At 41.2% G+C, this 25,350-nt stretch overlaps 4 protein-coding genes across 6 annotated transcripts; 3 read left to right on the top strand and 1 right to left on the bottom strand.

The window, feature by feature from the left end:
• Positions 1-594: 594 nt before the first annotated feature.
• LOC106601088 (cell death-inducing p53-target protein 1) lies at positions 595-12,711 on the top strand. The gene is made up of 6 exons (XM_014192999.2): positions 595-775; positions 4,144-4,204; positions 4,774-4,934; positions 5,590-5,733; positions 5,865-6,177; positions 10,098-12,711. The coding sequence occupies exons 3-6, from the start codon at positions 4,850-4,852 to the stop codon at positions 10,207-10,209; spliced, it is 654 nt and encodes a 217-aa protein (XP_014048474.1). The 5' UTR covers positions 595-775; positions 4,144-4,204; positions 4,774-4,849; the 3' UTR covers positions 10,210-12,711.
• A 60-nt stretch (positions 12,712-12,771) lies between these two features.
• Positions 12,772-14,177, bottom strand: LOC106601092 (DNA-directed RNA polymerase III subunit RPC10). Its single transcript, XM_014193004.2, has 3 exons — positions 13,888-14,177; positions 13,673-13,760; positions 12,772-13,410 (listed from the first exon to the last, which is right to left on the bottom strand). The coding sequence occupies exons 1-3, from the start codon at positions 13,996-13,998 to the stop codon at positions 13,283-13,285; spliced, it is 327 nt and encodes a 108-aa protein (XP_014048479.1). The 5' UTR covers positions 13,999-14,177; the 3' UTR covers positions 12,772-13,282.
• On the top strand, positions 13,871-18,492 carry LOC106601091 (U11/U12 small nuclear ribonucleoprotein 25 kDa protein). Of its 2 annotated transcripts, none has more exons than XM_014193001.2 (7): positions 13,871-14,146; positions 14,594-14,835; positions 14,935-15,025; positions 15,139-15,244; positions 15,660-15,734; positions 17,840-17,904; positions 18,225-18,492. In XM_014193001.2, exons 2-6 carry the CDS (start codon positions 14,599-14,601, stop codon positions 17,895-17,897), a joined length of 567 nt encoding a protein of 188 aa, XP_014048476.1. In that variant the 5' UTR covers positions 13,871-14,146; positions 14,594-14,598; the 3' UTR covers positions 17,898-17,904; positions 18,225-18,492. The 2 variants fall into 2 exon arrangements, with proteins under 2 accessions (XP_014048476.1, XP_014048477.1); XM_014193002.2 differs by lacking the exon at positions 13,871-14,146 and adding an exon at positions 14,152-14,326.
• A 157-nt stretch (positions 18,493-18,649) lies between these two features.
• Positions 18,650-21,078, top strand: LOC106601089 (uncharacterized). Of its 2 annotated transcripts, none has more exons than XM_014193000.2 (6): positions 18,650-18,730; positions 19,212-19,367; positions 19,527-19,652; positions 19,746-19,826; positions 19,994-20,141; positions 20,492-21,078. In XM_014193000.2, the coding sequence occupies exons 2-6, from the start codon at positions 19,220-19,222 to the stop codon at positions 20,598-20,600; spliced, it is 612 nt and encodes a 203-aa protein (XP_014048475.1). In that variant the 5' UTR covers positions 18,650-18,730; positions 19,212-19,219; the 3' UTR covers positions 20,601-21,078. The 2 variants fall into 2 exon arrangements, with proteins under 2 accessions (XP_014048475.1, XP_045571034.1); XM_045715078.1 differs by having other exon boundaries at positions 18,651-18,730; positions 19,530-19,652.
• Positions 21,079-25,350: the final 4,272 nt, after the last annotated feature.

The following is a 25,350-nucleotide window of genomic DNA, read 5'->3' as shown; positions in this document are numbered from 1 at the left end:
GCATGTAGAGCAGAATTAGGACTATACCAAATACAATCAACCAAAAAAACTGAGCAAATTGGAACGCTATCTGGCCCTAAACAGAGAGTACACAGTGGCAGAATACCCTACCACTGTGACTGATCCAAAATTAAGAAAAACCTTGACTATGTACAGACTCCGTGAGCATAGCCTTGGTACTGAGAGAGGCTGTCATAGCAGACTTTGATCTTGAGAGAAGACCGGCTGTGTGCCCACAAAAGAAAATGGTGGAAATTGAGCTGCACTTCCTAACCTCCTCCCAAATGTATGACCACATTAGATACATATTTCCCACAGAACCACAAAGAATTTTAAAACAAATCAAGCATTGATAAACTCCCATATCGATTAGGCAAAATACAGCAGTGTGCAATCAAAGCAGCAAGTTTTGTAGCCCGTTGCCATGTGAAAAGGGCAACCAGTGGAGCACAAACAACATTGTAAATACTATTTCACTTGCTTTGGCAATGTAAACACATGTTTCCCATGCCAATAAAGCCCAGTTGAATTGAACTGATTTCTTTCCGAGTTTTTAACGCTGCATCTTTCTAGATCTCCGACGTCATGATTTGACCTCGTTTTTTTCGCCGAGTTCTCAGTTGTCGTGAAAGCACCACAAGAGGCGGATGTTGAGTAGATCCATGGTAAACAGACTAGCTAACGGTTGCCATCATTTGACTTCCCTACGAACAGGCTTGGGATATAGCTATCCTCATCACCTAATTCTAATTTTGTGGAAGAGACAACGCATCAGGTAAATTCCGTGTAGAGATAACTAGGAAACAATATTTGAGAGACTATCAGCTAGCTAACGTTATTCCCCGTTTAGTTTTAAACTGATATTACTCAATGTGAGCTAGCTGACGAAACATGTTACTTGACTGTTCTTTTGAAATGTGTTCCATTTTCACTGATGAAAATAATAGCTAGCTAGATACCTAACTAGTTAGTTGAACTAGCTACAGTAGCAACTATACTAACTAGGCAGACAGTTGTATAACGCTAGCTAGCTGATGTAAACATCCAGTCAAATCGAGGCTTCTCTCACGTCAACAAGTCCTAAATGCAGTAACGACGAGCTAGCTAGCTAAGATAGCAATTTATGTTTGATATAAACTGTGTCGATGTCTAGATGGCTAGCTACATTACGTAAAGAGTGATTGTCTGGAGAGTTGAGCAGATAATCTATGTAAATAACGTTTCTGTAGCAAGAGGATTCAGGAAAAGGATGGATGAAGCTATCTAGAAAGTTGCCTCTCACTAGAGGTAAATTATTGAAAATGATGATGGCTCATTCATATACATAAATTGACAATTACACTTTATTGTAACATCACCATCATTGATCCTCAATTACCTTGTTGGAATTCAGTGTAGTGTTATAACAAATGAAGGCCTGTTTCAACTGTTTGTGATCAAATCAAACATATCCAGACATAATGAAGTGCATGACTGAAGCTTCTCTGGATGTCCCTTAAACCTAAGTGTTCTGTACTCTGATTCTGAATATCTGATGGTGTTCTAATGTACGAGGCCTAAATGCTTGTTCTGTTTGATTAAACTGTAAGGTAAGTGCAAATTCATGGCCTCATCTAGGTTGCCTTGGGGAAAATACGGGTATTAACTTAGCCTAGCTCTTATAGAACTGTGGCCTACATTCAGATGCCATGCATTTGTACAATTTTATTTCTATCATACCTTGGACATTCCTGTAATTTCTCCAGCTTAATCAGTGTTCACATCACACTCACTAACTGGTTGGATAGCTCTCCTCTGCCTTATCACTGCCTTTGATTACCCAGTAATTTGACAGGCTTATTTTTATTGCACTGTCTGGCATTCAGACTGTTTGTTTTGGAGCAGGCAGGCCAGCCTCCTAATCTTCTTATGTTCAAATTAGAGACGCCCTGACATGCATAGTGATCTCTCACAGGCCTGGTCAGCTGACCTGGGAAAGTGAAGCCTAGTAGGCCGAAGTATGGATGGCAGGTCTGGACAGCTGGTGGCATAGCAGTGTCCTGCTCCCTAGGCTAGGCTGTGTTTGTTTTCAGACACGTGTAGTAGTCAGGTGAGGTTTATGTTGTTGTAGAGTCTGTTAGGGGAAAGTGTTAGGCTAATCTGTAGCCAAGGTAATTGCGCTGCATTGCTGAGATGACATATGAGTCTGTAATACCAACATGTTTCAAGCAGACCACCATAGTCCTTGTGTCCAAGAACACTAAGGTAACCTGCCTAAATGACTACCGACCTGTAGCACTCATGTCTGTAGCCATGAAATGCTTTGAAAGGCTGGTCATGGCTCACAACACCATTATCCCAAAACCCTAGACCCACTCCAATTTGCATACCGCACCAACAGATCCACAGATGATGCAATCTCTATTGCACACCGCACTGTGCCTTTCACACCTGGACAAAAGGAACACCTATGTGAGAATGCTATTCATTGACTACAGCTCAGCGTTCAACACCAAAACCAAAGTGCCCTCAAAGCTCATCACTAAGCAAAGGACCCTGGGACTAAACACCTCCCTCTGCAACTGGATCCTTGACTTCCTGATGGGCCACCCCCATGTGGTAAGGCAGGGTAGGTAACAACACATCCGCCACGCTGATCCTCAACACGGGGGCCCCTCAGGGGTGTGTGCTTAGTCCCCTCCTGTACTCCTTGTTCACTCATGACTGCATGGCCAGGCATGACTCCAACACCATCATTTAAGTTTGCTGATGACACAACAGTGGTAGGCCTGATCACCGACAACGATGAGACATCCTATAGGGAGAAGACCAGAGACCTGGCCGTTTGGTGCAAGGACAACAACCTCTTCCTCAACATGATCAAGACAAAGGAGATGATTGTGGACTACAGTGAAAGGAGGACCGAGCACGCCCCCATTCTCATCAACGGGGCTGTAGTGGAGCAGATTGAGAGTTTCAAGTTCCTTGGCGTCCACATCACCAACACACTAACATGGTCCAAGCACACCAAGACAGTCGTGAAGAGGGCACGACAAAACCTATTCCCCCTCAGGAGAATGAAAAGATTTGTCATGGGTCCTCAGATCCTCAAAAGGTTTTACAGATGCACCATCGAGAGCATCCTGACGGGTTGCATCACTGCCTGGTATGGAAACTGCTTGGCCTCCAACCGCAAGGCACTACAGAGGGTAGTGCGTACGGCCCAGTACATCACCGGGGCCAAGCTTCCTGCCATCCAGGACCTCTATACCATGTGGTGTCAGAGGAAGGCCATAAAAATTGTCAAAGACTCCAGCCACCCTAGTCATAGATTGTTCTCTCTTCTACCGCATGGCAAGCGGTACCGGAGCGCCAAGTCTAGGTCCAAGAGGCTTCTAAACAGCTTCTACCCCCAAAGCCATAAGACTGTTGAACAGCTAATCAAATGGCTACCCAGACTATTTGCATTGCCCCCGCACATTGACTCTGTACCGCTACCCCCTGTATATAGCCCCGCTATTGTTATTTACTGCTGCTCTTTAATGATTTGTTATTCTTCTCTTTTTCTTTTTCTTTTCTTAAAATTGCATTGTTGGTTAAGGGCTTGTAAGTAAGCATTTCACGGTAAGGTATCTACACCTGTTGTATTCGGTGCATGTGACAAATACAATTTTATTTGATATCCAGTTCTTAACTGTTCCAATAATGTCAGCTTCTCTTGTGTCATTTGGCCAGTCAATCTCCTTTATGCTGAAGTGAATTGTAGTAAGGAGGACTATAGAGTTACATTTCTCATTGACATAGGCTAAGTTGGTTACATCAGACAGCTTTGCTGCTCCATATTTGAGGCAATGTGCTTGTTTTATTTAAAGGCTACTGAGATTAGCTTAGGTAAGCGCTTGTGTTGTCAGGTGAATGAATTGAAGCCATAGAAATGCCATAATGCAGTCGACTGATTTAATGGGCATGCATGTGTTAGTATCTTATAATTATGATGTTGGAGACTAACTGTTAATGCACCAATGTTTGAGGGAAGCAAGTTGTCTATAATTAATCTAGCACTTGTTAATGGCTGCACACTGTTAGTGTTTTTCATTCGCCAATTTCCAATAGGACCACATGCAAGAAACTTTTGTTGTCTTTTCTTTTCCCTTTTTCTTGAAGGTTGTTGGACCTGACAGAAGAGCAGGCTCTGTAGGTGGAAACTCCCCACTGTCATCAGCAGGTAATCATGACTAATGTCCCTTCTCGTCACCCTGCTGCTATAGGTTCTGTTTTTCTGTAAATATTGGTGGCTTTAAGAAGTCATTTCTGTTTAATGTCAGACTGCCAACTCATTGCTAAACTCCCTAATGTTTACTGTCGTGAGTGTGTTAGGATAATAAACATACGATGTTAGGATGATAAACATTCGTATGTTTATTATCCTAACACACATTTAGGTAAAGGGTGGAATGAAAGCAATTGCCATTGTTTTTGTCTTAAATCCCTGTAAATGTAATATTCTGGAGGCCTCAGAGGCAGTAGCCTAGCCCTAGCCTAAACCCAGCGTTATCCAGCTATACTGTTGAATGTTGTCTGCGTCCATCATATTTATCATACCAATTCACTTGATTGAAAAGATGTAGGGTCTACCTAGACGAATCAATACTGAGACAAAATGACAAATAAATGAATTTACTTGAATGCATCAGTAGCTGAAGTGCGAGACAGCTGCTGTATCATGTTGCAGTGTGTGGGTATTGAACTGACTGTCAGTGACCTGATAGGCCTGCGTGCGTGTTCTTCTCACAGAGTGGCTGAGTGAGTCCAAGGCCAGTGGTGAGTGGAGCTTCTACCCCAGGCCCCCCCATCCAAAGGTCCAGCCAGCATGTCCAGCGACCCCCCTCCTCCCTACCCTGGAGGTCCCAGTGCCCCTCTTATCGAGGAGAAGAATGGACAGCCAGCCGTTCTGGGTACAATTATTCTATAACTGTCTCTTATTGTGTATGATGTGGAGGAAAAAACATTTAGTTTGGGACAAGACTACAAAAAGAGACATTTTAAGAGACTATTTTACGAATGGACAGAAGTCCAGGGTACGAACCACGCACAGGCATACCTGTGAACTTCAAAATACCATCTGGTTTCTTTGACTGGGCTGCTGATTTAGTATTTGCACTGTAGCTGACTAGCTGTAGGGAAACTGGTGTGAATTTGCATAAATGCCTCCCATAACAGCTCTTGTGTGGCTGGTTAGAGAAAGGCCTAGAGAAATATCACCAGGGAAACCTTGACAGTAGGCCATGTCTGTGAACAAATCTTTATTTGTCTCATTCCCCTTCCACCCTGGGTTTCCTTACAACAAAATACTGTTTTGACCAGCCAAAGGAATGGGATCAACAAAGTGTATTTGTTACAAACTACGTAACAAATCCTTGAGAATTGTAAAGCTATGAAAAAGCACCTAGTGTGGCTATTCTGGCCTCAGTAACAGATGATGATGCATGTTCTCAATAATGGGCCAATGCCTTACTTGATTTAAGCCCAACGTAAGTCATGTTTCTTCAATCAATCATTGCTGTGAAAGCTCACTAATAAATCCTTGTTTGTCTGTGTTTTCTCTCCCAGGCTCGGCGGCCCCTGTAACGACGGGTCCTCCTCAGGGGCACCCCCTGCCTCCAGACTATGGCCCTCCGCCCTACGAGGCCACGCTACAGCCAGGCTTCTTGCCGCCACACGTCCCAGGAGATGGGGCCATGCCCATACCACATGGTAGGCATACACTGGTCTAGAGAGGGAATGAAATAAGATGGGCGACTCTAAATGCATATACATGTCGTTTGGCAGAGCACCTGTATACAGAACATAAACAGTACATACCTGCTTGTGTTTTTACCCTACAGGTGGCTTTTACCCTCCGCCAGGTCACTTTGGCCCGGGGCAGTTTGGCCCGGGGCACTTTGGCCCGGGGCAGTTTGGCCCGGGGCAGTTTGGCCCGGGGCCCGTTCAATTTGGGCCTGTGGCAGGTCAGACGGCTCACACGGTGCTGGCACCCCCTGGGACAGCTACCACAGTGACCGTGCTACAGGGGGAGATATTCCAGACAGCACCCGTACAGACTGTGTGTCACCACTGCCAGCAGCCCATCATCACCCGCATCAACCACAGCGTGGGCCTCATGAACGCTGTCTTCTGCCTCTTCTGCTTCTTTGTTGGGTAAGGGGAAGAATTGGTGTACTACATTGTATAGAGGTTATGTAAGGGATAACCAACGAGTGGATATGCGTTCTATGGAAAATAATAAACGACGTGGAAGGTGTGTTCCACGACATGTTTAGTTACATTATTTTCCAGAGAACGCATAAAGCTCTGAGTTGATTCTCTTTCACACCATGGCTATAATTGAACACATTTGCTGCTAGAAATGTGTTCATTTGCAGGTAGAAATGTGTCAACATCCACTGAAGTAGCTAACAAGTTTACTAGATACAGTGCCTTCAGAAAGTATTCATACCCCTTGACTTATTCAATATTTTGTTGTTACAGCCTGAATTTAAAATGTATTTAATGTGTTATGTTTTATTCTCACCCATCTACACATAATATCCTATAATGACAAAGTGAAAACGTTTTTAGAAATGTTAGCAAATGTATTAAAAATGAAATACAGAAATATTTAATTTACATGAGTAATCACACCACTGAGTCAGTAGAAGCAGCGATTACAGCTGTGAGTATTTTCTGGGTAAGTCTCTAAGAGCTTTTCACACCTGGATTGTGCAACATTTGCCCATTTTATTATTTTCTAAATTCTTCAAACTGTCAAATTGGTTGTTGATCATTGTGAGACAACCATTTATCTCCCACTGTCTGGTTGAAAGCAGACTGAACCAGGTTTTCTTCTAGGATTTTGCCTATGCTTAGCTCCATTCTGTTTATTTTTTATCCTGAAAAACTCCCCAGTCCTTCATGATTACAAGAATACCCATAACATGATGCAGCCACCACTATGCTTGAAAATATGGAGCGTGGTACTCAGTAATGTATTGGATTAGCCCCAAACGTAACACTTTGTGTTCAAGAAAAAAAGTTAATTGTTTTGCAACATTTTTGCAGTATTACTTTAGTGCCTTGTTGCAAACAGTATGCATGTTTTGGAATATTTTTATTCTGTACAGGCTCCTTCTTTTTCACTGTGATAATTAGGTCAGTATTGTGGAGTAACTACAATGTTGTTGAGCCATCCTCACAGCCATTAAATTCAGTAACTGTTTTAATGTCACCATTCGCTTCATGGTGAAATCCCTGAGCGGTTTCCTTCCTCTCCTGCAACTGAGTTAGGAAGGGCACCTGTATCTTTATAGTGACTGGGTGTATTGATACACCATCCAAAGTTTAATTAAATATTCCTTTGAGCATGGTGAAATTATTAATGTTTGCTTCTTTTTTTTACCCATCTACCAATAGGTGCCCTTCTTTAAGAGGCATTGGAGAACCTCCCTGGTCTTTGTGGTTGAACCTGTGTTTGAAATTCACTGCTCGACTAAGGGACCATACAATTATCTGTATGTGTGGGCAGTGGCTATTTTAGCATGTAAATCTTGGTGGGGCAAAAAAAATATTTTGGGGGGGTGCATGCCAGCAAAGCCACAACACTAAACAATAAATGAATTGCACTATAACGGTGACAAATGGTGCCCACAAACCGTTAGGGCTTACATAAATCTATCCCAACAGCAGAGTCCCAACTGCAGTCCCAACACCTTACCACTGCTACACCTGGCTATCAGCGGAGCCTTGTCTGGCAGCAAAACAGTTCAATCAGCCCCATTTACTGCCTTTAAAAGTCTATATAACTATTTGTTCAGCACTTTGAAATATACAGCGGCAGAATTCAGAACATGGGCCGTTCTTACAGTGTTCTCTCTGTACACCAAGTCAGAACCGTAGGATAAATAAAGGGCACATAAGCAGACAATGAAAGGTCTTACAATATTCAATGATTACATTTCTCTAAAACAGGTTATAGTCTACATGTGCAACACAAAGTCAGGGCAGTAGGTGAAATAGACTGATTTATTAGGGTGAGGCACATGGGCTACTACCCAAGCTTACTACACAACACACACTTAGTATTACTTTCTTAAGTTGTTTTGTTAAGTTGTTTTGAACGCGGCAGAAATCACGCTGGATTGACAGCATGGTCAATGTTGTATGTTTAGAATTTTAAGCTTGGAAAAGAGACCCTTAAACACAGACTTGGAACCACACGGCCATTCCATTGAATAGCAGGCTAGTGATTGCTTTGCAATACTTGCAGTTAGCCACTGATTCTTTCCAAACCACTCATTGTTGAATTTGCGATTTCCAACTTGTTGTGTAATGTTTATGGCCGATGAGCACCGATTATGTTTTATCTATTATTTCTCTTCATATGACAAGGATTGAAAAGGATTTGGCAGTAAATCGTTGACTTGATTCATGATGATGATTACTAGCGAAGATGTTTACAAGTATGATGCTGACATGATCAGTCCAATCAAAGCTACTGTAGATATGTGCTTTGATATCATTTTATCTGTGGCCAATGACCTTGAGCCTTCTTGGATGGGCACTTCTAACAGAACACTGAGCCAATCACGGCACAACTAGAGAACATTACCAATCCCTACGCATCGTATTTTGCGCTGGCTTGCCCAACCACCACTGAAAGCACTGAGCTAGGCTGAAACACCTGCATTTTGGAGCTGCCTTACTCAAGAAAGCAAAAAAATATATAATATTTGTATGTGGCTTTATTAACTCAATTATTTATATATATATATATTTTTTTTTACATTGTTTGCAAACTGATATGTGACACGTATTATCCGTTTTTTAGCTAAAAAATGTGGGGGTCAAAGCAGCTCTGCTCCACCTGCCCTGAATGACGGGTCACCACTGTGTGTGGGGGGGTACAAAAGATGAGGTAGTCATTCAAAAATCATGTTAAACAGTTGCACACAGTGAGTCCATGCAACTTTTTATGTGACTTGTTAAGCAACATTTTACTCTTGAACTTATTTAGTCTTCCCATGACAAAGGGGTTGAGTATTTATTGACTCGACTTTAAAAAAAAATAAAAAAATATGATTAAAACCTCTACAGGATCAGTGTCCCTAAACCAGGACGGTTGTTGCTAATGTGACTAGAATGACGTAAGTAACAGCCAACTTTCCAGGACATAGACATGTCTTATATGGGCAGAAAGTTTAACAAGAATTTAAGCTAACTGCACTGCCCAATTTACAGTAGCTACTACAGTTAAAATACCATGCTATTGTTTGCAGAGAGTGCACGACAACAAAACACTTTTATCACGGCAACAAAGTTTTTCCTTGCAAATGGTATCAAGGATATGCATATCCTTGCTTCAGGACCTGAGCTACAGGTCGCTCTGGATAAGAGCGTCTGCTAAATGACTTAAATGTAAAAAATTAGATTTGGGTATGTCATTTTAGGTGAAAATTGGGAGAAAGAAAAAAAAGGGTACAATCTGTTCATTTATAAAAACTTTCAAAAAACATCATTCCACTTTGACATTATGGGCTATTGTGTGTAGGCCAGTGACGCCAAAATCTCAATTGAATCCAATTTAAATTCAGGCTGTAACACAACATTTTTGGGGAAAACTCAAGGTGTGTGAATACTTTCTGAAGACACTATAGCGAGAGTAGTTGCCTCGGTAACCAAACAGACTTGCAAGTATAGCTAACCAAACCATCAGTCTTGCTTGCTGTTATGAAAATCGAATGCAACAATGCCAATAATGGTTTCAATTAAACTTCTGCTTTCAAAAGCAGCTCAAACATAGAACATGTAAGAATGAAGTAGCCATTGAATTCTACCATGCGTCATAAGGAAATAATGCACGCTCTAGAATGACCTTCAAGCCAATTGGAAACGAGTATTCAACAATACCATGGTATAAACACAGAATAATATACTATGGCAGGAAATATTTGATTTCAGGCCAAACACCACAGAATGAAATGAAATAGAGCAGCGGGTTGTTAGCTATAATAAGACTATTGATTTTGGTCTGTATTCTCTGGTGGTTTGTTTCGAAATTCTTTTCTCTCTCTCCTCTACCACAGGTGTGATCTGGGCTGCTGCTTGATTCCCTGTATGATCGATGATCTCAAGGATGTGATACACACCTGCCCCTACTGCAAGGGCTACATCTACACATACAAGCGTATCTGCTAACCACCAACAGACAGACACGTGTATATATATATTATGCACACATTAACTCACAACTCCTCATGGTTGTAGTTGCAGCCTATGTTCTTTCTCCAACATTTACTCAGTGTGTCGTGCTTCATTTAGCCCTCCTAACTTTACCCTCACTTTCTAAAGCACTTGTTCACACACACTATACTTACTGTATATCATAGGAGGCTGGTGGGAGGAGCTGTAAGAGGACAGGCTCATTGTAATGGCTGGAATGGAATCCATGGAATGGAGTCCAACACGTTGTGTCCATGTATTTGATTTGTTTGGTACTATTCCATCGATTCCATTCCAGGCATTACAATGAGCCTGTCCTCCTATAGCTCCTCTCACCAGCCGCCTCTGCTATATATATTGTCCAGACTCACTTACCTAGCTATGTACAGGCATTTAGATAAGTGCTAGATAGACACGTCACACAGGACTGAACTTGATCTAAAAACAGAAACCTATAACAATTGAGAAAAGATGAGTTGCGGACACGGTACATCTTGCATACTTTATAAAAACGTCTTTGATTACGGGAAGGCTCGGAATTTGACATTTATGGTGCGAACTTGAGGGGTAGAGGTCACACTTTGGGAAAGCTGTAAACATTTGTCACTTTAATCAAAATCGTCAGCAATTGCTGGGTCAGTATTTTGTTGTTTTTGTAATTGTGTAATGTATTTTAACATGTTAATATTGAGCACAATGAAGGTTACGTCCATGTCTCGAGACCTACTTTATGTTTATGTTCTACAACCTTTAATGTATATCCATTTCAAATGTTACAAGTAAATAACCATGTATCAGATTTGTCAGGACAAACTCGAGTCGGTAAGACTGAGTTTAATTTATTTCGTTTTTCTCACTTAAGTGAGAGAAGTATGTGTTACTGTCTTTTTTTAATCCTCTGTGTGCTTTAGATAGTCACTTGATGTCCAGTGATTTTTGCTAGAGCTGTTGCACAATAATGCCAGTCATGTCCATATTAATGTATTCAATTTTGATAATGAAGAAAATGTCTGCTTATATAATGGTATTGCGAATGCACAAGTTCCCATGTGAAATTTCATACATTCATAAAACCATAATTGCCATGACTTTACTGTAGTTTTTATTTATTTAAGTGGTTTAGACTGTCATTCAGTTAGCTACTTTATAGCCTTGCTTGCCAAGCTTCATTACCATTAAGACCCAACTGGTAAGGAGACTAGCTAGTTTTGTAAGACTTTTGTCAACAACTTGGACTATATGTCATATTAAGGATAATTTACATGTGGCTTGGTGTCAAATGAAGTGTCTGAGTGAAGCTGGTCTTTACTCATAATCCTGTACTTTCCACAAACACATCCCCTGTCACTGATGCAGAGCTACATTGAGCTTCAACATCCATGCAGTCACCGAGCACCATAACCATGCACGTGTCAGAGGCTGAGATTTTCTAGTTGATCTATCAGTCCAGAGAAAAACAGGTTTCCTTGTATTTTTCCGTATAAGAATGGAACGGAGCGAAGCCGACCTGGCTGGCAGAGTCCAATCCGCTCTGCTGGAGGAGCACATTAGAATGATGAAGCGCTCTGAATATCACTGTAATTTTGTGCACTCGTCCTCTTTCACGCCATATGTCCAGTCTGTGTCATGAGGCCAATGTGTGTCAACCTGTGCTGCCCAATCCAAAACAGATTATCCTTTCACTGGTCATGTCTGTCAGTTGATGTTCAGAGGGAATAATTAAAGTAGAGTGCATCGAGGGTTTTTCCCTCACCAGTGTTTGACTACCTTTTTTGATGGGTTACATAACGTATTTAATGATAAACAGAATGTCCTTTACATTCAACCTCATTGCATACATTCTTTCATATTCAGCATTTCTGTGCATAAACCTGCTACATCTGTTAAAGCAAAGTTAAGGTCTCAAAGCCACAATCTGCTCTTTCTTTTTAGTGTTCCTTGTCTAGGTTTGATCACTATTGCTCTGATACATGTTAGTCTGAGATGCCATAGAGATAGAGGTGTACAAAAGCAAGTTCGTCACCAAGTCTTGGCTGAAATGTAATCTCGAATGCAGATTCAAGTGATGTTATCACCTGCTTCATATTAACGTGTTCGATCCAGTCCAAGTACACCAATGTATGGTATGCAAGATCTTTTGTCTGCTTCATTTGAGTCTCATCTGTAGGATCTCATCTCCTCTCAATACTACCAATAACCAGCATGATTATATACAGTAAACACTGACGGCAGGTGGAGTATGTCTGCATGTACATGCATTCTTATGGATATGTTTCACAGGCTGGTCTCTAACTTTGTACTCTCTTGAATCTTCTACATGCAGTGTGAAGTGGCTTGAAGCTGTGTAAGAACATGTAGTAAAAGCAGAGTTTAGGAATTGTATTTAACTTTGAACACAATGATGGCCTTTGTTGTTGGTAGCTAGTTTGGTCTGTTGCCCCCTCAAAAAAATAAAGAATTGTATAATGTACATCTAAATGATGAGTTGGGTCATTACTGTTGCATACAGTGCAGTTATTTTAACAAAACAAACCAGTATTTGTGATTTTATGTTATTAGTAATTTATCAGCTGGTCATACTCTTTTAATCCAAAAACAGTCATTTTTATAGTATGTAAAACATCTAGGAGAAATAAAATAATGACTCCAACAATGGATTCTGGCCATTTGGCAACTACTCAAACATAAATTATGTATCTTCAGCTATAAATTGGAAGTGACTTCTGAATGTAATTGGAAACACAACACAGAGAAGTTAACTAATCACAATGCTAAATAAAGTAAGGACATACTCTTGTGTATGAAGCACATTTGGTAGAAGTGTATATTACATCAACTCTTGCTAATGTTTCCCCAACACGCTTGGGGAAACTAGAAGCCATGTGGTCCAGTCTGTTTGTGCTATTAGCAAACTCCTATCTGTTTATTCACTGTTATGACAAAGCTGTCTGGCATGACAACAGAAGATTTGGCTACAGCACATACCCTATAAAACCTGGTTAGCTGACTCAACTAGTGTTCTCAAGTAGAGATCCAACTGAACACCAGTTTAGTCTCTCCAGCGATGTCCACACTCATAATTGCAGCATTTGTAGAACGTTGTCATTGGTTCATCTGCAGATCTTGTCTGAATCTGCATGAAGAATGCTCGGGGGTGCTCACACTTGGGACATTTTTCTAAAGAACAAAACGAGGGTTAGAGTAAATACATACCTGGCTATAAGTAACAGTGAATATGTCCCATTAGGACCACCTGTCCTCTTTAGGTCCGGTGGTGGACACAGGACAGAGGAGGCTGGGCAAATCTAATCCAGCTATGCCATCTGCCAGCCTTTGGGCTACAATCCAGCCAGTGTTCTATCATTTTAGGCGTGGATGACCAGTGACCACAGAATGATTGAAATGTTAGCTAAATTATACAGGTGATTTGGTAATTTACCTGGCGTGGAATCCACATTTTCCCAGGCTGCAGCTCCACCAAGCACATCATCAACCTCTTTCAGTTTGGGATACTTCCTGTTGTTTACCTATGGGAAAGATGGACATGTTAATGTATCAATACGTTTTAAAATGACACATTGTAAGAGAGAACACATGACAGACACATCAGTTACTTGGCAATAAGTCTAGGAATTAAGTAAAAGTTAGTTTTACCTTCCTAGTAATGTTATGTACGTACGGACATGTGTTGCAGGCGAATCGATAGCACTTCTGTCCTTCCTCTACAATCAACACATTCCCACATGTTGGACAAAACAGAAGCATATTCTTTTGACTAAATTGGTCAGCACCGATCTCACAATGTAGCTAGGTTTATACATCTATTTCAATCATTTAACTAAATTACGAAATTCCTGACAACGTTGTTGACCTCCACGCTCCTGTGAAACGTTGTTACATCTAAAAACGTTCGGTAAGAAACAACATCTGCTCTTTCTTTATGGTTCTTTGCTAAATTTTATAATTTATATTTAAAGTGAACTATATTGTATTATATTAGAAAAATTGCCCTAGAAATGGAGCAATGATGATAGAAATAGCAGTATCCCAAATCGGTACAAGTCAGAACCTCCACTCGGGCTATTTGACTCCGGTATGTTGTAGGTGACGTACATGCCGGTCGCTAAATGTTTTAGCATGGATTGCAGAGCTTCAGACTTTACCAAATATACTTTATTTTTAAGCTACAGTTTATGTATGTTTTAGTAATCACGAAATATATATTTTACTGTACACGTTGATCAATAGAGTATAAGGTGTGAAAATCAGTTAGTTTATCTAGCTAGCTAATCTTACATGAAATAGCTAGCTAGCTAACATAAACTGGTCAGCAACTTTAGCTACAAACTCCTATTCACAGTGTAAATGATGGGGGAGGAGACCCAGTCTCTTCACCTGGATGAGGGACTGTCTGTAAAGGAAGAGGAGTTAGGACAGGCAGAGGGAAAGATGAACCAAGTGGAGAATGAACAACCAGAGGAGGTTGAAGAGGAAGATGAGGAGGATGAAGAAGCATTGCCACACTCTGAATTCCTGGACATCTTTGAAGAAGGACTGGCTCGCCTTGTACAGGACCCTCTACTCTGTGACCTTCCCATTCAGGTTGGTGACCTAATCCATACTGGTGAAATGTATCTATTTGATGATGTAAAGTCCTCCAGCCTAACCAATGTCTCACTACTGTCTGTCGCTCTCCTGCAGGTGACCCTGGAGGAGGTGAATTCCCAGGTTGCCCTGGAGTATGGCCAAGCCATGACTGTCCGTGTATGCAAAGCGGATGGCGAAGTAATGCGTGAGTTTCTGACTAATGTTTCTAAGTAGAATACCTTATTTTTGTTCTATTTGAGCAGGTCAAATGAATGATACTGTGTGTGTGTAAGTGAAATTCCAATGTGTGTTGATCAGCCATAGTGGTGGTGCAGAATGCTATGGTGCTGGATTTGAAGAAAGCCATCCAGAGGTTCATGGAGCTGAAACAGCAACGGGAGGGTGGGGTAAAGCACGTCAGCTGGTAACACACACACACACACACACACACACACACACACACACACACACACACACACACACACACACTAACCTTGTGGGGACACACAATTCAGTCCCATTCAAAATCCTATTTTCCCTAACCGTAACCCTTACCCTAATCCTAAAATTAACCCGAAAACCTTAACCCTAAACCTAACCCTAGCTCCTAACCCTTACCCTAAAACAAACCCTAGCTAATTCCCTTACCCTAAAACAAACACTAATTCTAACCTTAACCCTTAACCCCCTAGAAATAGCATTTGGCCTTCTGGGGACTAACAAAATGTCCCCAGTTGGTAACATTTTTGTTTGTTTACTATTCTTGTGGGAAATTCTTGTCCCCACAACTATAGTTACACACACACACACACACACACAGTTTTGCTTTTCTTGTGCAGGAGATACGTATGGAGAACCTTTCATCTCGTATTTCAAGGAGAGAAGCTTGATGATGACAAAATGAAACTAAAGGAGTAAGTTTCGATCAAACACCATTGTGATTATGGAGTATATTACATAATAGAGGTCGGCCGATTATGATTTTTCAACGCCGATACCAATTATTGGGGGGCCGAAAAAAGCCGATACCGATTAATCGGCCGTTTTTTTGTTGCTGTTGTTGTTGTTGTAATAATGACAATTACAACAATACTGAATGAACATTCATTTTAACTTAATATTATACATCAATAAAATCAATTTAGCCTCAAATAAATAATGAAACATGTTCAATTTGGTGTAAATAATGCAAAAACAAAGTGTTGGAGAAGAAAGTAAAAGTGCAATATGTGCCATGTAAGAAAGCTAAGGTTTAAGTTCCTTGCTCAGAACATGAGAACATATGAAAGCTGGTGGTTCCTTTTAACATGAGTCTTCAATATTCCCAGGTAAGAAGTTTTAGGTTGTAGTTATTATAGGAATTATAGGACTATTTCTCTCTACGATTTGTATTTCATATACCTTTGACTATTGGATGTTCTTATAGGCACTTTAGTATTGCCAGTGTAACAGTATAGCTTCCGTCCCTCTCCTCGCTCCTACCTGGGCTCGAACCAGGAACATATCGACAACAGCCACCCTCGAAGCAGCGTTACCCATGCAGAGCAAGGGGAACAACTACTCCAAGTCTCAGAGCGAGTGACGTTTGAAACGCTATTAGCGCGCACCCGGCTAACTAGCTAGCCATTTCACATCGGTTACACCAGCCTAATCTTGGGAGTTGATAGGCTTGAAGTCATAAACAGCGCAATGCTTGAAGCACAGCGAAGAGCTGCTGGCAAAACGCACGAAAGTGCTGTTTGAATGAATGCTTACGAGCCTGCTGCTGCCTACCACCGCTCAGTCAGACTGCTCTATCAAATCATAGACTTAATTGTAACATAATAACACACAGAAATACGAGCCTTTGGTCATTAATATGGTCGAATCCGTAAACTATCATCTCGAAAACAAAACGGGTGGCATCCCTAAGTCTAAATATTCCAGTTACATTGCACAACCTTCAATGTTATGTCATAATTACGTAAAATTCAGGCAAATTAGTTCGCAACGAGCCAGGCGGCCCAAACTGTTGCATATACCCTGACTCTGCGTGCAATGAACGCAAGAGAAATGACACAATTTCACCTGGTTAATATTGCCTGCTAACCTGGATTTCTTTTAGCTAAATATGCAGGTTTAAAAATATATACTTCTGTGTATTGATTTTAAGAAAGGCATTGATGTTTATGGTTAGGTACAGTCCTGCAACGATTGTGATTTTTTTCACAAATGCGCTTTTGTTAAATCATCCCCAGTTTGGCGAAGTCGGCTGTCTTTGTTAGGAAGAAATAGTCTTCACAGTTCGCAACGAGCCAGGCGACCCAAACTGCTGCATATACCCTGACTGTTGCAAGAGAAGTGACACATTTTCCATAGTTAAAAGAAATTAATGTTAGCAGGCAATATTAACTAAATATGCAGGTTTAAAAATATATACTTGTGTATTGATTTTAAGAAAGGCATTGATGTTTATGGTTGGAGCAACGTGTACCTAAGCGATTATATACAACGCAGGACAGGCTAGATAAACTGGTAATATTATCAACCATGTGTAGTTAACTAGTGATTATGATTGATTGATTGTTTTTTATAAGATAAGTTTAATGCTAGCTAGCAGCTTACCTTGGCTTCTTACTGCATTCGCGTAACAGGCAGGCTCCTCGTGGAGTGCAATGTAAAGAAGGTGGTTAGAGCGTTGGACTAGTTAACCGTAAGGTTGCAAGATTGAATCCCTGGGCTGACAAGGTAAAAATCTGTCGTTCTGCCCCTGAACAAGGCAGTTAACCCACCGTTCCTAGGCCGTCATTGAAAATAAGAATGTGTTCTTAACTGACTTGCCTAGTTAAATAAAGGTCTAAAAAATATATATATTTTTTTTTAATCGGCCAAATCGGCGTCCAAAAATACCGATTTCCGATTGGTATGAAAACTTGAAATCGGCCCTAATTAATCGGCCATTCAGATTAATCGGCCGACCTCTATTACATGATGCTTTTGTTAACTGAAAACAACATTTCTTGTATTGTTTTCTTGTCAGTTATGGGATCAGAAACAGAGATGAGGTGACATTCATGAAGAGACTGAGGAAGAAGTGAAACGGAGGTACAGTAGTCTTCTGAAATATGATCTCATCTGAAAGATGTTCACAGGCAAAGTGGTACCATTATAATGATGACTGTAACTAATACAATTTTATGGCCGTGTGAACGAGAGAAAAGCTATTGGAAAATGTGTCTGTGGCATTTTCCATTATAATAAGATAATGCTAATTTTGAAAGGACTCAACATTTGTATTTCTTGCACTCCCCATGGGAGTATAACACTGGCAACCCTTTTAAATATATATTTTATGTTAATAATATTATTGATAATACATTGAGTTGAACAATGAATAACGCTGCTCAATATGCTTCTAACTTCAGATTTCACTACCGTGTGGAGTCCTGCTTCAGACCTCTATGTTTCAACCTGGAGATGTACAGCAACTATATTCATACACTGACATGATTCAGTTGATGTCTAAAAGGTTTTTCAATTGACATCTCAAATGTTTTTACATGTTGTAGATATGATTGTGTGGAATGTTTCGTACGGTCTCAATTTTTTATTGTTTGGACATATTCTCTTGTCATATTGTACAGTACAATTGTGCCACTTCAAATATGAATAAAGGCTACAGTGCAACCAAAACGCCCCTGAAATATCACTTAATTTCGGTGAAAATGTTTTAGAATTTTATCTGGCGTTAAATCATTTAACCAGACCTGGGTGTGCCGCCTGGTCTAACAGTGAGAGTACAACCACAATATGTAAATATCTCCTGTAGTCCTTGTTGAAAACTGAAACAAAATATTTCACTATTTCCTGGAGAACATAGAGGAGCATCACATTTCCCACAGCGCAATCTGGGAGCAACCAGTGAAACCAGGTAAAAATCTATATTGTCTCATTACAGTAATCATTTAATTTGCAGCAGCTAAGATGGATAAGAGAAAATGTGAAATATATTTCTTATCTTTGAATTCTTGGTTTTTAGTAATGTTGGGTCACGTCATTCTATCTGACTTGTACAAACAGAACGTGATCTCCTTACATTAGTTTGTCTCGGTATGAAGTATTTGTAGATGTGCAAGGTTGATGCTTACATTGATACATAAAGTTAATGCTGTGTCTTCTTTTGGCTTATCGTTCAAGTGTTGCATAACAGGAATAGATCGAATTGAACTGAATGTATCTAACTTCATGACCCAATCATCTGAAGAAATGGAATTGTTGGCCTAACACTATATAGTTCAAGGCTCTGGGCGACTGGCATGTGTTTCAGACCGGACTACTTGGTTGGTGGCATTGACTGGTGGTGTTTGAAATGTTCCACTTTTGTGATGTTTGATGCTGGTGGTTCTTTTCAGCTCCCAGGATGTCTGGCTATTCTGAGCACAGGGAGCTGGATAGGATCTCCATGGAGATGAACCAACTGTCATTCAGGAGGCAGCAACTGATCGACCGCAGGAACATGCTGACCATCCTGCAGGAGTTCAGGAACCGCTCCAACCGCAATAGCACAGGTAAAGAGGAAATTCACTGTCTAGAACCGCTATTACTGAGTAAATGCTCATGGCAGGCATGGATGTACTGTGTGATGTGTCCTCTAGCTATGACCCAGCAGGGCTGATGTGTTCTATCACTGACTCCCTCCAAGACATGTATTACCTCTCTTTGTACAGCAGAGGGCTCCAAGCAGCAGACTGAGATTCAATGCATTGATCAGGAACTGCAGGAGCTGTCTGAGAAGAAGAGAGCGCTGCAGGAAAGCCAAGATAACATTCTCCATTCCAAGGACCATAGAAAAGGTGTGTCTACTCTACCTCCATTGTGGTGATACTGTCCTCACACAGCACTCTCTTAATACTCACATTCTGATCATGATTGTCTGTCCTTTTCAGAGTGCATCATCAGTCAGGGGGGCGTGTCTGTTCTCCCTGACCCCTCAGTTGTCTTTGTTGAAGCTCCACCCTCTATACCAGGTGAGTCACTTGGACTGAGAGTCAAATGAGGTGTGAACTTGTTCATTTGTGGGTTATTTCAAGCGGTACCCCCATTTTGCTACAATTATTTTCCTGGCCTGCTTAGATCAGACGCTAGTCCTATAGATGACTGATGTCATATGGTCACAACTACACTCCCTCCATAGCTCCGGAGGTGATCATGGACATCCAGAAACTTCCTCCCTGCTCATCTCAGACCCAGTGCCCACAGTGTCGACAGTTCATCACCACAGAGATTGTCACTTCAATAGGCAATGTGGCCTGTCTGGTCTGTGTCACAATGTCTGTACTTGGGTGAGTTGACCTGCACTGTCTTACTGCTGTGCTACTACCAATTGTCTGCCATCTTTGAATGGACAGGAGGTCGACAATGAGGTTTTTTCAACTCTATGCTTCATCTAGAGTTGGAGGGAGTAGGATATTTCAGTTAACAAAGAATAGGAACACTTCTTAGGTCTCTTAAGTAGAGGTGCCAACAGGTGCTTTTTGGAGACTGCATTCCAGATGTTTGTTTCCTGCAGTACTATGCAAATTTCAGTTTGGAACAAAAGCCAGTGCCTTTGGGCTAGTGTCATATCTGATAATCACATCACCTGATGGAATGCAAAATGTAACACTATCTTTTCTGGTCTATTCTCATTCAGCTGTGTGGCTGGCTGCTGCCTTATCCCTTTCTGCATTGATAACTTCAAAGATGTCACGCATAGATGTCCTAAGTGTCGAAGTTCAATAATCACCATCAAAAAGCTCTGAGGTAAGAGCCCACATGTACATAGAGACTAATAAACAGGTCTCAGACTGGGCTTGGAGATCTCCCCTTGTGATGATGAGACATCTATCATGCATCTGAGGTGACCCATTTGGGGTTCAGTAGACACCCTGTCCCATCATGCAGGTACAGGACAGCAGTGGATGAGGAGGACATGGACAATGAATGTTGAATGGAGCCAAGCCATAGTGAAACATGTTCTGCTGAGTGAGAAGTGATCATAAATTCCCAACAACTGTACTGTGGTCAGTGTCACTCCCATCACTCCTGTGATGACGATGTAGTCATACTGTGAGAACTGTGGCTGCATCCTGTACATTTTAAGTTAGTGTGTATGACATTCAAATCAAATGTATTTATATGGCCCTTCTTACATCAGCTGATATCTCAAAGTGCTGTACAGAAACCCAGCCTAAAACCCCAAACAGCAAGCAATGCAGATGTAGAAGCACGGTGGCTAGGAAAAACTCCCTAGAAAGGCCAAAACCTAGGAAGAAACCTAGAGAGGAACCAGGCTATGAGGGGTGGCCCTGTGCCGGGTGGAGATTATAACAGAACATGGCCAAGATGTTCATAAATGACCAGCATGGTCAAATAATAATAATCACAGTAGTTGTCGAGGGTGTAACAAGTCAGCACCTCAAGAGTAAATGTCAGTTGGCTTTTCATAGCCGATCATTGAGAGTATCTCTACCGCTCCTGCTGTCTCTAGAGAGTTGAAAACAGCAGGTCTGGGACAGGTAGCACGTCCGGTGAACAGGTCAGGGTTCCATAGCCGCAGGCAGAACAGTTGAAACTGGAGCAGCAGCACGAATAGGTGGACTGGGGACAGCAAGGAGTCATCATGTCAGGTAGTCCTGAGGCATGGTCCTAGGGCTCAGGTCCTCCGAGAGAGAGAAAGAAAGAGAGAAAGAGAGAATTATAGAGAGCATACTTAAATTCACACAGGACACCGGATAAGACAGGAGAAATACTCCAGATATAACATACTGACCCTAGCCCCTCGACACATAAACTACTGCAGCATAAATACTGGAGGCTGAGACAGGAGGGGTCAGGAGACACTGTGGCCCCATTCAATGATACCCACGGACAGGGCCAAACAGGAAGGATATAACCCCACCCACTTTGCCAAAGCACAGCCCCCACACCACTAGAGGGATATCTTCAACCACCAACTTACCATCCTGAGACAAGGCCGAGTATAGCCCACAAAGATCTCCTCCACGGCACAACCCAAGGGGGGCGCCAACCCAGACAGGAAGACCACGTCAGTGACTCAACCCACTCAAGTGATGCACCCCTCCTAGGGACGGCATGGAAGGACACCAATAAGCCAGTGACTCAGCCACTGTAATAGGGTTAGAGGCAAAGAATCCCAGTGGAGAGAGGGGAACCGGCCAGGCAGAGACAGCAAGAGCGGTTCGTTGCTCCAGAGCCTTTCCGTTCACCTTCACACTCCTGGGCCAGACTACACTCAATCATAGGACCCACTGAAGAGATGAGTCTTCAGTAAAGACTTAAAGGTTGAGACCGAGTCTGCATCTCTCACATGGGTAGGCAGACCATTCCATAAAAATTGAGCTCTATAGGAGAAAGCCCTGCCTCCAGCTGTTTGCTTAGAAATTCTAGGGACAATTAGGAGGCCTGCGTCTTGTGACCATAGTGTACGTGTAGGTATGTACGGCAGGACCAAATCGGAAAGATAGGTAGGAGCAAGCCCATGTAATGCTTTGTAGGTTAGCAGTAAAACCTTGAAATCAGCCCTTGCCTTAACAGGAAGCCAGTGTTGGGAGGCTAGCACTGGAGTAATATGATCACATTTTTTGGTTCTAGTCAGGATTCCAGCAGCCGTATTTAGCACTAACTGAAGTTTATTTAGTGCTTTATCCGGATAGCCGGAAAGTAGAGCATTGCAGTAGTCCAACCTAGAAGTAACAAAAGCATGGATTCATTTTTCTGCATCATTTTTGGACAGAAAGTTTCAGATTTTTGCAATGTTACGTAAATGGAAAAAAGCTGTCCTTGAAACAGTCTTGATATGTTCTTCAAAAGAGAGATCAGGGCCCAGAGTAACGCAGAGGTCCTTCACAGTTTTATTTGAGACGACTGTACAACCATCAAGATTAATTGTCAGATTTAACAGAAGATCTCTTTGTTTCTTGGGACCTAGAACAAACATGTCTGTTTTGTCCGAGTTTAAAAGTAGTAAGTTTGCAGCCATCCACTTCCTTATGTCTGAAACACAGGCTTCTAGCGAGGGCAATTTTGGGGCTTCACCACGTTTCATTGAAATGTACAGCTGTGTGTCATCCGCATAGCAGTGAAATTTAACATTATGTTTTCGAATGACATCCCCAAGAGGTAAAATATATAGTGAAAACAATAGTGGTCCTAAAACGGAACCTTGAGGAACACCGAAATGTACAGTTGATTTGTCAGAAGACAAACCATTCACAGAGACAAACTGATATCTTTCCGACAGATAAGATCTAAACCAGGCCAAAACTTGTCCGTGTAGACCAATTTGGCTTTCCAATCTCAATAATTTCCAATCTTGGAATAAAATGTCTTCATCAATGCAATTTATTAGAGAAACTGCATTAAAATGTTTTTTTTTAAACATTTTTATTGACCTGCAAAAAGCCTGTGTGAATTGTAAAACATCAGAGGAAAATAGTGTTTCAAGGAACTCTAAAGCTGCATGTGACTTATCCAAGCCTAGTGGTGGCTGTGTTAGTGTTTGGAACTCCTTGATAAACAAAAAGTCACATGATATGGTTGTTTTTATTTACTAAACACAACTGAATAATTTTCACACAATGTACATGACCATTTTTATTGACACAAAAAGGCTATATATACACATTATGGGTATACAGTAGTACGCATACTGTATACACCAAACAGTCTTAATACAAAAGAGCTTAGATGTGCTACGTTTGTATAAAATGTACGAAAAGAGCTCATGTGCTACGTTTGTAAAAAATAAAATTAAATGCATGACAAAATATATACACAATGTGCAAAATGTATGGCATACTATGTATCAATACACCATTGCAAGGGAAGGGGCTATACTAGTATAGTACAAATAAAATGACTTCTGATTCCAGCTCATTCTCCCTTTCTGTATTTTGGACACATGATCAATGGGGCACTGATGCTCAGACAAAAACAAAAGTTGTGCACAAAGACCTATCGGGAGCAGGCAATGTTTTTTTGATTAGCTACCCATTTTTATCCACTCACAGTGTAAACTGCTTTGCAATTTAAGTGCTTTTGTCTGTTTTTCTAACAGAAATGTGTGACATTGAGGCTCTTAAAGGACCAGTGCATTCAAAAACATTTATATACACTGATTGTACAAAACATTAGGAACAGCTTCCTAACATTGAGTTGCACCCCCCTTTTCCACCAGAACAGCCTCAATTCGTCAGCGCATGGACTACAAGGTGTTGAAGCGTTCCACAGGGATGCTGGCCCTTGTTTACTCCAATGCTTGCTTCTCACAGTTGTGTCAAGTTGGCTGGATGTCCTTTGGGTGGTGGACCATTCTTGATACACACAGGAAACTGTTGAGCATGAAAAACCCAGCAGCTTTGCAGTTATTGACACACTCAAACCGGTGTGCCTGGCACCTACTACCATACCTTGTTCAAAGGCACCTAAATCTTTTGTCTTGCCCATTCACCCTCTGAATGGCACACATACACAATCCATGTCTCAATTGTATCAAGGCTTAAAAATCCTTCTTTAACCTGTCTCCTCCCCTTCATCTACACTGATTGAAGTGGATTTAACAGGTCACATCAATAAGGGATCATAGTTTTCACCTGGAAAGAGCAGGTGTTTTGTACACTCAGTGTATGTTTCAGCACTATGAGGTTAGAATAATACTGTGAAATTGTGAAAATTATGATAATGCCATTTTAGTCTTTAGAGCTATTTAAAAAGACCGCCTGAAATTTCAGCCTGTTAACGTGGGATGGAGTTTTGGTTTGCCAGGCAGTAAATGAGTTAATAGACCAATAAGAAAGAGTTCCAAACCATTCTGCCAATATGAGATAGTTTTCAGTTTTCCCCTCCCCACTCAGACCACTCCCAGACAGTCCTAGCAAAATTATTGCTAGAGAAATTGCACTTTGCTAAGAAGCTGTTTTATTTATTTTTTTTAAATAATTTTAAGTGAAACAATCATAGTAAGGTACTTAATTGTTACTCAGAAATGATTTGATATTGAGTTAAAAACGGCTGCATTGGACCTTTAAGTAATTTTCTTTGGTAGGGGACAGACAGGTAGGCTATAATTGATCAAAACTGTTGAAATTACATATTTCTTTAGCACTGTCTGCAATGTATTTCCAAGGAATGCTTATGCTGTCATTGGTGCTTCAAACTTTATCATGCTGAATAGTGTTTTAAAGCTTCTTCAATGTTTGGGGGCTCTACTAAATTGCTGAAAGGTTTCTGTGTTTTTAAAGGCAGTTATCCATTGCGTAGCTCAGACTGCTTGATCAAGAGGACTGCCAACCCGTCTGTAAACTCCTCTGCCTTAACCCATTTCAACCGCCGGTTCAACACTTCAAATGCTTTCACATTTTATCTTTGGCCAGTATATGTCACTGTAATGTCATTTTTAACTACATGTGTACGATTGCAGTAATCATGTAGGATTTTGACCTAAAAGAAGACTTCAACTGGGAGTGAGGAGTGAAAACCAAGGCTATTACA

This window comes from Salmo salar, chromosome ssa03 (genome assembly GCF_905237065.1).
Source record: "Salmo salar chromosome ssa03, Ssal_v3.1, whole genome shotgun sequence".
Taxonomy (NCBI): domain Eukaryota; kingdom Metazoa; phylum Chordata; class Actinopteri; order Salmoniformes; family Salmonidae; genus Salmo; species Salmo salar.
The sequence above is the reverse complement of the archived record's forward strand: the minus strand, read 5'-3'. Positions and strand labels throughout refer to the sequence as shown.